General features: G+C 44.8%; 1 protein-coding gene across 1 annotated transcript; it reads right to left on the bottom strand.

The window, feature by feature from the left end:
* Positions 1–8,640: 8,640 nt before the first annotated feature.
* On the bottom strand, positions 8,641–9,378 carry LOC133792335 (uncharacterized). Its single transcript, XM_062230238.1, has one exon. It carries the CDS (start codon positions 9,376–9,378, stop codon positions 8,641–8,643), a length of 738 nt encoding a protein of 245 aa, XP_062086222.1.
* Positions 9,379–12,705: the final 3,327 nt, after the last annotated feature.

Here is a 12,705-nt window from a genome sequence, read left to right as displayed (position 1 = left end):
GAGGTAAGAAAACTGCACCCTGTGTATATATGACATGTGTATTTGCTATAGAGGTATGTTGATTAACAATGTGGACATGGATTGCATATTAAATGCTAGTGAATGTTGATTAGTTGTATATGGAACTGACTAGTTAGGGACACTGACCTAAGAGTCAGAAACGGCATAAGCGTCCTGAACACAGGGCCGAGTGAAGATTATATCTAATCGATATCAGTGTTGAATGGCTCTAAGGAATTAACACTGGACCGACCCTAAGGTCGCTGAACTTATAAGCGCTTGGCTAGTCTAAGACTAGTTACTCAGAGCCAGGGCATAAGGCCCCGGTGACTGTTATCACATGGCTAGGGAACGATGTTCCAGGGTTATGACTCTATGGTCATGAGGAGGGTTATGTTGGTTACTATTCACCATACACCCATCCTGGTCAAACTTATGAAAGGCTCACTTATCATTTAAGCCCTGGTGACCCTATCGTCACATGGCTGGAGGGGGCTGTACCCACTCTTGTGACTTTTGCGACTGACACCTATCTGTTTTGGACTGATAGTCCTGGATGATTATTATAATCATTGTTGATATTATATCATGCTGTATTGTGTTTTCTTGCTGGGCCTTGGCTCATGGGTGCTATATGGTGCAGGTAAAGGGAAAGAAAAGCTTACCCAGCCTTGAGTGGAGAGCTTAGATGGTGATGTGTACATATGCGGCCGCTTGACCACCATGACCAAGACATTCTCAGAGGAACTAGGGGATTTACCCTATTTTTGCCGCTTAGGTCGGCAGAATTGTAAATTTGAAACAGTAATAACCACTTTGTATTGGGAACTACTTGTAAATGTTTTGATTAGCTCTGCAGAGCAGTTTGTAATGAAAGATATCCATTCCTTTTTATTAGTTTTCCACCTTAACCTGTTAATCACACTTAGAGCACGTTTTTAACCAAATGACTCGGGTAGCAGGTCAAATTTCTGGTTCACCGATCACCGTAACTGTTCTGGGGTAACCAGGGCATTACAAACGCGGAGTTAAAATAATTAATTTGAAAGCTTTCATTTAGACAATCAATAAAGCATAAATAAGCCAAGAACCTAGTAACTATGAGCAATGAATGATAAAAGGCACTATAAATTATAGAGGTTCGACCCTAAAAAATGGTAATGACCTACTTCCTCTTAGATTTGTAATGTTCTTTAAGGTTTAAACAAAATGACCAGTGAAAATAAGTACGATTCTAAGTGTAAAAACAATACTGAATGACAGAAATCGCTGCTGCGTGATCCTAATTGGCTGGTTGGTATATTTTTTGTGCTAGTCGGTAGGCTAAAAATCTGACCCCCCCTCCATAGTGGTGACAGACTTGCATTTATACTATCCCTAATGCCCAAGCAGTTGCGCCTGCACCTTAACTGCTACAAAATATCCCTTCCTTTTCACAGGTAGCTGTAGTCCTATTCTTTAGGAGTTTGACCGAGTTTTCAGGTAAACTGTTAGGCGTGAGGAGGATGTAACTGACTTCATTTGACCAGGTATACTGGGTTTCCTGGAGAACATACTGAGCAGCCTCTTTCCTGACGAGTATATTGATCAGTAATTGTTATTCACCTGGCAAGTGTGCTCTCTCCAGCTTGTTGGACAGTTAGATGCCTATACCATGTGTCAAGAATATGATGACATATTCCCACACTATGATGCCACGTGTCCATCCTTCATGCCATGTTAGCTATGTATATTTTTGGGATAACAGTTGCCCCCCAAGTTTGCAATGGTGCTGAGCCGTATGTAAAATTTCCTTCTGGATACCACCCTGTCTAGCTTGGTCGGGGGCATGTTATCTTTGCTACGCGACATCTTTATTTAATAAAATTGAAGACCTTTGCACTTCTCCAAGTTTTCAAGAAATGACTTTTCATCTTTTCCCGCCTCTTATTGATACCATAAAGTGTCATGATGGCTTCTCTTAATAAATATTTCGTTGGTTTGTGTAGTTACCGAAGAGTGGTTAACATGTTGGGCAGTTGAGGCGAAGTGATTGGAAGGACGTGCTGGGTGGTGTGCTAACGCGTCTGGGGAGATGGGCTTGCAGAAGTTGAAGGGATGTCTCATCAATGCTCACAGGAGGAGGTAGAGCATTGTACATGGACTATAAATAGCTTCCCTTTCTGCTGATTTCATTTTTTACAGTCCCTTCTCCATTAAAACTTCCAAACGTTCAGAGCCTCCCTCCTCGTGAACTTCGAGTTCTTATACCGACTAGTGCCCAGTCCAAGATCACTGAAGCTTTTCGGCTCGTGCTAGTCTCGCAAACTTATTACTAGTAAGTTCTTCTTTTTCTTCTTTGGTATATTTTGTGATTTATGCGAGAATAATTATGTTTTTCTATGTGGTCGTGGGTTTTGTTTTTGCCAAACCCTTGGGTCTCTTGCATGAATGTTGTTTAAATCAGTAAATAAAAACTGTTTTTGAGTAGCTCTTGTAATGGGTAATCTGTTTTGTTTTCTAATTTAAAAAAAAAAAAACCACTTTTCACGGCCCATTTTGGTAGATTTATGTCTGTTGTTCTTGGAAAACAACAAAACAACTCTTTGATAAGTCTCTCGGAATACCCTCCAATTTCTCGGTCTTCTTTTCTTTTGATTTTGTCTTCCTTCTGTGCGGTATATTGTGTTGTGTTACTCCTAAGCTGGTCGGTATACCACGACAATTATACCGACCAGTGCTGTTCGGTGCTCTCACCTCACTTTCCCCTTTTCTTGTATTCGCAGACTGCTCAGGGGAGGTGATCACCAAACTTCATCACTGTATCTTCCATTACAATGGCTCGTACCAAAAAGAAAACTCGAGGCTCAAATGAATAAGATCCTCACGTGGCACGAAACGCTATTGGTGGGGACCCTAGAGAGGCATCATCCCCTAAGGAAGAGCCTAGTGGCTTGGGGCAGGAAGAAGATTCTGAGACTGAATATGCCACAGAGATTTATGCTGAGGCAGTCTTAAACCCATTGGCTGAGAAGGAGAAGGGTCTTCTCTATGTGGCCCCTGCTAGTACTATTTCCCTTAGAAAAATACAGAATGTGAAAGAGCATTTTAAGCTGCAGCATGTATCAATTTTTACGCCTATTGACTGTCAGACTACCAATTACCTCAGTGCCCAATTTTGTGCCTGGAGCCGATTCCATATGGTCGCTGGAGCCACTCTCCCTCTCCAGCCATACTTTCGGAGTGTGGCTGAATATTTTGGGATTTTCCCAACCCAAATCAGTTCCAAAGGCATAAGATTTCTCTCTGCCCTTTATGTCTTGTACAAATCTTTAAATTGGCCAGTACCCTCTGCCCACGAAATTAATTACCTTTTTGACATCAAATCTAGTCCCCGGCAATGCTGCTCGGGGTATTTCTATTTCAACCATAGGGATTCTAATATTTACCTGGCCAATACGGACGACATCTCCAAAGTTGGGGAGTATGCCAGTCACTACTTTCTTACTGAAAATATTGCTGCCAATCATCTATCCTTTCAATGTAATGGTCCTTTTAGCTATCCAGCTCCTACCCGGGAGATGGCTGAACGAGCTTGTAGGCTGGCTACAATGGGCCCCAGCCTTAAAGATATAATGGCCCTAACCACCGCAGAGCAGTTAACCCATGCTGGGCTTTACCCCAATCCAGAGGTGCAAGTCAAGGGTGCTACCCCTACTAGACAATTGCCTAGGAAGCACCCACCCAGTACTAAGTCGGCCAAGTCTCTGTTATCTAAAAAACAAACCAGGCCATCTGTACCTCTGTCCAGACCTTGCGTGGCCCACTGAACAAGAAGTTTGACAGGGCTTGTCATCCGAGAGCCCACAGAGCATAGTGCTCCAAAAACTGCCACTGCCCCCCAGGTTGGAAAGGGGAAATAGATTGAAGTGGAGCACTCAAACTCTAGCTCCTCAGATAGTGATGAGGATGTATTGCCCAGAGCAGCCGGATGCCCGGGGGAGATGAAGAGGGTGCTTTCACTCTCTTTATATAACTTTCATTTGTGTTCTTTTATAATTATAATTTTTTGCTTGTTCCAAAGCTGCTTGGAATTGTACTAACCTTTTACCTTGGTTTGCAGATATGTCGTATGTGCTCTTTAAGAAATTTACTCAGAAGCACGCCACCGGTCCGAGTAGTGAGGCATCTTCAGCTAAATGTTAGAAGACAGATTCTCTTGCTAAACCTACCGAACAAGTTGCTGGAACCCCCAAACATACTCCTTCTCAGAAAAGGCCCCAGTCGCAGACTCCAAGTCACAAACCTGCCAAAGGCAAGGGACCTCAGACTGAAGAGGTTATTCACTCGTCCCCTGCGCAAAGGCCTGACCCCCCGAGCAGAGTCTCAGAGGGTGCTGATGACCCTGCCGAGGAGTTTCATGGACCTTTAAAGAAGGCCCTAGCCATTAATCAAAGCCACATAAAAATGGTGTCTTCTACCTAATCTGACTTCATGACTAATCTAAGTTCCAAATCTTTGGAGTATATCACTAGTACTGGCCTCCAGGATGTTGTTAGGGTGATTACCATCCTGGTCGTAAGCTGTGCGCCTATGAGACGGTGGAGTCACCTCTACGGACAACATTGCTTTATACCCATATGTAAGTGCAAAGGGGGTATCTCCAGTAGCTGTTTGCTCGCTAGTCCTATAGGACCATAGTACTTCAGGTAGTTTCTCAGGCCAGTTTTGCTTAGCCTCTTCTAAATGCTTTTTCAGAGTGTCTTTGAGAGTCTTGTTAACTACTTCTACCTGTCAATTTTCTTGTGGGTGTGAGACTGCTAAGAAGCTTTTTGTGATGCCATGTTTAGTGCAGAAATTAGTCAATAACTGGCTGTCAAACTGTGTGCTGTTGTCAGACACTATTTTGTGGGGTAGACCAAACCTACAAATTATATTTTTTTTACCACAAAGTCCAAGACTTTCTTGGAAGTGATTGTTGCCAACGGCTCGGCCTCCGTCCATTTGGTAAAGTAATCCATTGCTACTATCGCATACTGTACTCCCCCCTTTCCTTTTGGCAACCGACCGATAAGGTTGATCCCCCAAATGGCAAAGGGCCATGGACTTTGCATTTGTGTTAGTTCATTTGGGGCTGCTCGGGGGATTTTCGCAAATCTCTGACACTTGTCACACTTTCGGATATGCGATATGGAGTCCTCATTCATAGTTGGCCAGAAGTAGCCTTGCCTTAGAATTTTCTTAGATAGACTCTGCCCCCCAACATGATTCCCACAAAAACCCTCATGTACCTCTTCAAGAAGCCGTCCAGATTCTGTTTGGTTGACACACCTGAGCAATGGCATGGAAAATCCTCTTCTGTACATGACTCGTCCAGGATGAGGTACCGAGCAGCTTTCCTTATCAATTTTCTAGACTCGTTACGACTGTTGGGAAGGATTTCATGCTCTAGATAAGCTGCAATTAGGGTCATCCAGGATGGAGTGTTGTCTATTAGAAGGACTGGTTCGGGCATGTTGATATTGGGTCGGTCCAGATACTCAATGGGGACTAAATTGGCTTTGTCCACCACGACACTGCTGGGCAGCCTAGCCAGTGAATCTGCCGTGGCATTTTATTCTCTAGGTATCTGCTGAATGGTGTATTTCTTAATCTAAGGGAGCAAATCTTTGATTTTACTGAGATAGGCAATCATTTTCTCTCCCCGAGCAATGTATTCTCCGAGGACGTGGTTGGCAACTAATTGTGAGTCGTTATATATTTCCAAGGATTTAGATTTCACTTCTTTAGCTAATCTTAGGCCTACAATTAGTGCTTCATATTCCGCTTCGTTATTGGATGCCTCAAATGAAAAATGAAGTGCACAATGGATGCGTTTCCCTTCGGGGGTGATTAGAGTGAGACCAGCTCCAGACAACTGGTCGGTAGACGAGTCGTCTATGTGTAGTTTCCAGGTTTGTTGTTCTTTTTCGGAATCAACAGTGCTAGATTCTGGGTGTCCGACATTTTGCGCAGCTTTCGTGTTATGCGATAGTTCAAACTCGGATGACTGCTAATGCTATCCGACGCTATTAACTCCGTCCGGTTCTGGTAGTATGATACACTTAGCTACAAAGTCTGCAAGAGCATGGCCTTTAATTATTGTTCGGGGCTGGTAGGTAATCTCATACTACTCGAGCTCTATAGACCATTTGAGCAACCGATCAGAGGTGTCTGACTTTTGCAAGGCTTGACGCAGTGGTTGGTCGGTAAGAACCTTAATTGGATGAGCTTGGAAATATGGGCGAAGTTTTCTTGAAGACAAAAGCAAGCAGTAAGTTAATTTTTCAAGTAGAGGGTATCTGCTTTCGGCTTCAACCAGCCTTTTACTAACATAGTGGACAAGATTTTGTATCTTGTCTTCTTCCCTGATCAGGACTGCATTAACGGCGTGTTGAGTTACTGCTAGGTATATGCATAGTTCTTCATCCTCCAGAGGTTTTGAAAGAATCGAGGGTTGTTCTAGTTGCTACTTTAAAGCTTGGAAGACTTGTTCTCATTCTTCAGTCCATTCAAATTTCTTTGTGCCTCTGAGGATATTAAAAAATGGAATACACTTATCAGTTGATTTAGGCACAAATCTGCTGAGTGCTGCTATGCGTCCTATTAGGCTCTGCACGTCCTTGATCCTGGCTGGTGAGGGCATGTCCAACAGTGCTTTTATCTTTTTGGGGTTTGCCTCTATTCCTCTGGAGTTTACTATGCACCCCAAAATTTTCCCAACCCCACACCAAAGGAGCATTTTAGGGGATTTAATTTCATTCTATACTGCCTTAGGATACCGAAGCACTCCTCCAAGTCCTCAATGTGCCCTTCAGCCTGTTGGAATTTTACCAACATATCATCCACATAAACTTCCATGTTTCTCCCTATTTGGTCCTTGAACATACGGTTCACCAGCCGCTGATATGTTGCTCCAGCATATTTTAGGCCGAATGACATTACTCTGTAACAGTACAACCCCACATCTATGCGGAAACTTGTATGCTCTTAGTCGGGTGGATGCATGCTTATTTGGTTATACCTTGAGTAGGCATCCATGAAGGTTAAAATTTCGTGGTCGGCTGTAGCGTCCACTAGTTGGTCAATTCTTGGAAGTGGGAAGCAGTCCTTGGGGCATGCTTTATTCAAATTGGTGAAATCTATGCACACCCTCCACTTGTTATTAGGCTTCGGCACCAATACGGGATTGGACGCCCATATTGGGTAGAAAGCTTCCCTAATAAAGTTGTTATTTCAGAGCTTCTCCACTTCCTCCTTCAATGCCTTTGCTTTCATCTGATCTAGTAACCTCCTTTTTTGTTGCACTGGCTTGAAGTGTTCTGTGTCAATGTTGAGGGCATGACTTATAATGGTTGGGCAGATCCCCACCATATCATCATGTGACCAAGCGAATACATCCTGGTTGTCCCATAGGAACTGGATCAAAACGGATCTTATGTTCCCGGACAGCCTTTTCCCTACCTTGACAACCCTGGTCGGGTTGTTCGGGTCAAGTGGGACCTCTTCTAATTCTTCAAGTGGCCCCTCCCCTGTGTCACTATCCCCAAAACGAGGGTCTATGTCATCTCCCCCATTTTGGGCTGCATCCTATTTCTGGTGACTGGGCCCTGCAGGCTAGGCGGTACAGACTGCCCTGCCTGCCTTTTTAATTGACGAATTATAACATTCTCTGGCTACCAGTTGGTTCCCCTTAAGACATCCTACACCTGCTCGGGTTAGGAATTTGAGTAATAAGTGGAAAATCGAGGTAACTTCCCATAGCTCATACAGGGTCGGTCGGCCTATCATGGCATTGTATGGAGAGGGAATGTCAGTTACCATGAACAAAGCCATTATCGTGTTGTTCTTAGGTGTCATCCCCATAGTTAAGGGCAACCTTATGCTTCCCGCGAGGGCCATACCATTCCCAGTAAACCCATACAACAACTGCTTGCATGGTTATAAGTCTCTAATGCTTAAGTTCATCCTCTCTAGGGTATTCTTGAATAGAATGTTGCCAGAAGAGCCATGATCAATCATCATATGGGCTACGATCATGTTAGCTATCTGTACTTCTACCACCAAGGGATCATTGTGCAGATGATGTACATGACTTGTGTCTTCCTTGCTGAACGTGATAGGCTCATACTCGTAGCGAGGTTGTTTGGGAGTACACTTCTGGACAGCCAGTACATCTTCCTCCTACTCGTGCCTAAGGGAACGAGCATACCTTTCTCGGGCCTTGCCGCTATTACCGGCCAAAGGCGGCCCTCCACAGATCATATCTAGCCGGCCAACAACTGGTGGTGGTAGGAGTGGTTGACTGCTTTGATACTGTTGGGGAGGCTGTTGCTGAGGAGGTTGTTGAAGCTATGGGTCGGTGGCTGGTCGTACATACCTCTTTAGATAAGCATTGTTTTGTCTAATGAGGAATTCTATTTCCTCCTTCAAGTGGTTACATTCATTGGTTTCGTGACCATAATCATTGTGAAATCGACAGAACTTGGTCATATCCCATCTATTAACATCCTTCCTCATCGGTGGAGGTCTTCTATACGGTACGATGACCTGTGTAGCATTGAAAACATCTGCTCGGGACTTCAACATGATGGTGTAAGTAGTAAACTTGGGCACGTATTCTCACGGTTTCGACTGCTCGGTGGTCTGAGGCTTCTTGCTGTCATTCTGGTTACCACTATTTCTAGCCCTGTTACAGCGTTTGCCGTTCTTGCCCCCATTTTTACTTCCTTCTAGAGGGTTGGTGGTGATCCTAGCACTTGTTTTCTCTTGCATAGCAGTTGCCTGGGTAGGATTATCCATCTTCCGTTCAGCTTCCTCTAACTTGATAAATTCTTCTGCCCTATCAAGGAATTCTTGAGTGGTACGTGTTGACTTCCTCTTCAAGCTACTCCAGAACAAACTTTTTACTTTGACTGCTAAATTGATGGCTATCAACTTACCATCATCACTGAGGAACTTTACCTTGGTGGCCTCTTGCATGAAACGTTGAATGTAATCTTTTAAAGGCTCATTGTCCCTTTGTTTGATGTCCACCAAATCGTTTGGCTCGGCTAGAAGGGGCATTGCCGAGGAGAACTGAGAATAGAATATGCGGACAAAACCATCCCATGATGTGATTGATCCTGGCTGTTGCTTGAAAAACCAACACTGAGCAGTTTTTGACAGGGTGCCCGAGAAGATCCTGCACCTAGCATCATCCTGAACCCCCTGGAGGTCAGTTTGTAGTTCAAAGTGAGGAACATGGGATACTGGGTCCTCCAACCCAGTATACATTTTCCATGTTGACATTTTGAATTTGGCAGGTATGGGCAACTGATTTATAAGGTCTGAAAATGGGGAACCTCTCTGTCTTTCCATTTAGATATCTGTTAACTTGGGGTCTGTCAAGTCCCTTACCAGATGGGTTAACAGATCCAACTGGGCTTGGATGTTAGGGTTTGCAGCTACCTGGGGTTATGCTGCATTGCAGACCTCATCCATTCTCGGGTCCCGAATAAGCTCAGGTGGTGCTACATTGTTTGAGTCTTGATTTTCCCTACTACGATTAAGAGCGTCTCCAAGGTCTTCACCTCCTATGGGACCCATCCGATTGAAAACAGAGTTTGGCCGAGGCCTGCCCCCAACAATTTGGCTGCTGCTCTCCCCGGAACTGGAGGTACTCCTTGGAACCCTCCACCTTGGGGTGGTTGGTTGTTAGGAATTTCCTGCCCTTGTGGAAAAAACGGTCCTTCAGGCTGGTTACCCCCTGACCTTGGTTATTCTGCTGGCAAACTTGGCTTGCTGCTTCATCAGGGCCATATTCGTCAGCATAGTGGGGCCTGTATGCACTACTAACTTCTGGCTAATCTCTTTAGGACCTTGGTCGGTATTCTTGCTGTTGTCTATACCGACCAGGTTATTACTGGTAATTCTGGGGTTGACTGTTTTTATTCTGTGCTGGCACACGGTGGTGGCCACCCCGACCTGCAGCACTCAAATTTCTTTCTCGGCCACTTCCTTGAGTTCTTGGCTGAAAGTTTCCTGTCTAGTCCAACCCCATGTAGCTCCCAGCCAAGACTTTTTCATCAGCTATAGGGGATGCCTATTATTGTTGGCTTGGGCCCCCCGACCAGATCGATGACTCCTAGTTGGACCATGATTTCCTTGCTGGGGCTGAGTTTCTGGTCCGTGCATGAATCCTTCACCGAAACCAAAGACAGGAGGACGTTGCCGAGGATGGGCAGTAGTTCTAGCTGCAGTCCCCACACCTTGGGTTGGCTGCTATTGCATGTAATTGCGAATAGATTTCGCAGCCTCCCTTGTCCAGTGTTCCATATCCTCTTGTCGGGTCTGCATCTCCCATGCATGCCGGTCCATCCACTCTTGAAAATCTCTCCTTTGTTTTTCGAAGGCTTCATTAAGGGTCCCCTGCGCAGTGGCTCGCCCCTGGTTCATAGAGGCCAGCTGATCCTGCATCTACCCAACAACTTCTCTTATCTGATCAATCTCAGGGTCGAGTACTTCAATATCTACGTGGGGCTCATACTGTGTCGGACCTCCAACCCTTGTAGCGCCTCCGCCTGATGTTCCTGCATGGGTGATTCCAGTAGAAGCGATAGCTCCGCGGCCTAGTGCAGCGGGCCCAGCGGTTTGTCCACCAATACCAGATGGGTTCATGAATGGTAAGTTTCCTTGTTGCCCATTCAAATTGCTCATTGAAGGTACTTGACGAGAGGTTTCAACCTCGGGCTCTGGAGGTTCTTGGCTTGACCTTCGGGTTGAGACCACCATCCTTGCGATAACAAAAATCTACTGTGATTGTCTTGGGCTCTCAATGAAATCACCAAAATGTTGGCTGGTTTTTTGGTCAACTAACGCGGAGTTAAAATAATTAATTAGATAGCTTCCATTTAGAGAATCAATAAATCATAAATAATCCAAGAACCTAGTAACTATGAGCAATGAATGATAAAAGACACTAGAAATTATAGAGGTTCGGCCCCAAGAAACGGTAATGACCTACTTCCTCTTAGATTTGTATTGATCTTTAAGGTTTAAACAAAATGACCAGTGAAAACAGGTACGATTCTAAGTGTAAAAACAATACCGAGTGGCAGAAATCGCTACTGAGTGGTCCTAATAGGCTGGTCGGTATATTTCTAGTGTTGGTCAGTAGGCTAAAAACCTAACCCCCCTCCACAGTGGTGGAAGACTTGCATTTATACTGTCCCTAACGCCCAGGCAGTTGCGCCTGCACCACACCTGCTGCAAAATATCCCTTCCATTTTGCGGGTAGCTGTAGTCCTATTCTTCAGAAGTTTGACCGAGTTTTCAGGTAAACTGTTAGGCGTGAGGAGGATGTAACTGACTTCATCTGACCAGGTATACCAGGTATCCTGGAGAGCATACTGAGCAGCCTCTTTCTTGGCGAGCATACCGAGCAGTAATTGTTATTCACCTGGCAAGTGTACTCTCTCCAGCTTGTTGGACTGTTAGATGCCTATACCACGTGTCAAGAATATGATGACATGTTCCCACACTATGATGCCACGTATCCATCCTTCATGCCATGTTAGTTGTGTATATTTTTGGGATAACACCGAGCAAATTCAAAATGCCAGTTTGCCAAACTTCACTGGTGGAGAAGATCTAGTGTCTCACGTAAACAAGTTTGAGATACAAATGGACATCCAGAAGGTGTCCAATGATGCTCGGTGCAAGATTTTTCCTACCACTTTGTCTGACTCTTCTCAGGAATGGTACTTCAAGTTCCCTCTGGCCAGTATAGTTTCCTAGGAGATGTTTGTGAAAGAGTTTTACGGATTGTTTTATGCTGGTCGAGTACATCCAACAGAGGCTAATCAACTAGTCGACATTCGACAGAAGGAAGGAGAAACTCTTAATGAGTATATACAACTATTTATGCGAGCAGCTGCTCGGGCCAAAACTTTTGGGGACGAGGGAAAGATGATGGCAATCACAGCTGGAGTGCAATGCCATTCTCCCCTCTGGAGTAGTCTGCGGAAGAATGGAGTCAAGAGCACTCTAGAATTTCTGGATCGAGTAGACAAATATATCAAGCTCAAGGAAGCCATAGCCAATGAAGGAGAGTCCCCAAAGGCCGACCAGGGTAAGAAGGAAGACTTGACCAAATCCGCCAGTGGGTCTGGTAAACCCAACGAAAACGGCAACAATAAGAATGGGGGAAAAAGGGCAAACACTGAACCAACGACATCTGATAACAATCTCCCTAAACAAAATAGATACGAAGCAAGGTTCACCAATTACACTGCCCTGGTCGATAGCCACGCTGAAGTGTATCAAGCCAGTCATACCACCGTTCCTTTTAGGCAACCAGCCCTGATCAGGAAAGACATATCCAGAAGGGATACAACTAAGTTTTTTCATTTTCATAACGACTATGGCATGATACCAATGAGTGTAACTAGCTTAAAGACGAGATCCAGTCCCTTGTTTGACAAGGACATCTGAGGAGATATGTACGAGCAGGAGGAAATTCTCAGCAGGAGGCTCACGGAGGCAATGAGCAGGCACCTGTGCGCCAATGCTCGCCTCCTCTGTAGCCAACTCCTATTGCTGGTACATTGCTGACTATCTGCGAAGGACCATATATATCAGGTGACAGTGGTAAGGCGAGGGAGAGATATGCCAGAACCCTCACAATCAGGACATCGAAATGCTAAA

The sequence above is a fragment of the Humulus lupulus genome, chromosome 7 (genome assembly GCF_963169125.1).
Source record: "Humulus lupulus chromosome 7, drHumLupu1.1, whole genome shotgun sequence".
In the NCBI taxonomy this organism is placed as follows: Eukaryota; Viridiplantae; Streptophyta; class Magnoliopsida; order Rosales; family Cannabaceae; genus Humulus; species Humulus lupulus.
Note: the sequence above shows the minus strand (reverse complement) of the source record. Positions and strands in the feature narration are given on the sequence as shown.

What these genes read in the sequence shown, in the direction of transcription:
- LOC133792335 (XM_062230238.1), bottom strand. Translation starts at nt 9,378, where the DNA reads ATGGAAAGACAGAGAGGTTCCCCATTTTCAGACCTTATAAATCAGTTG.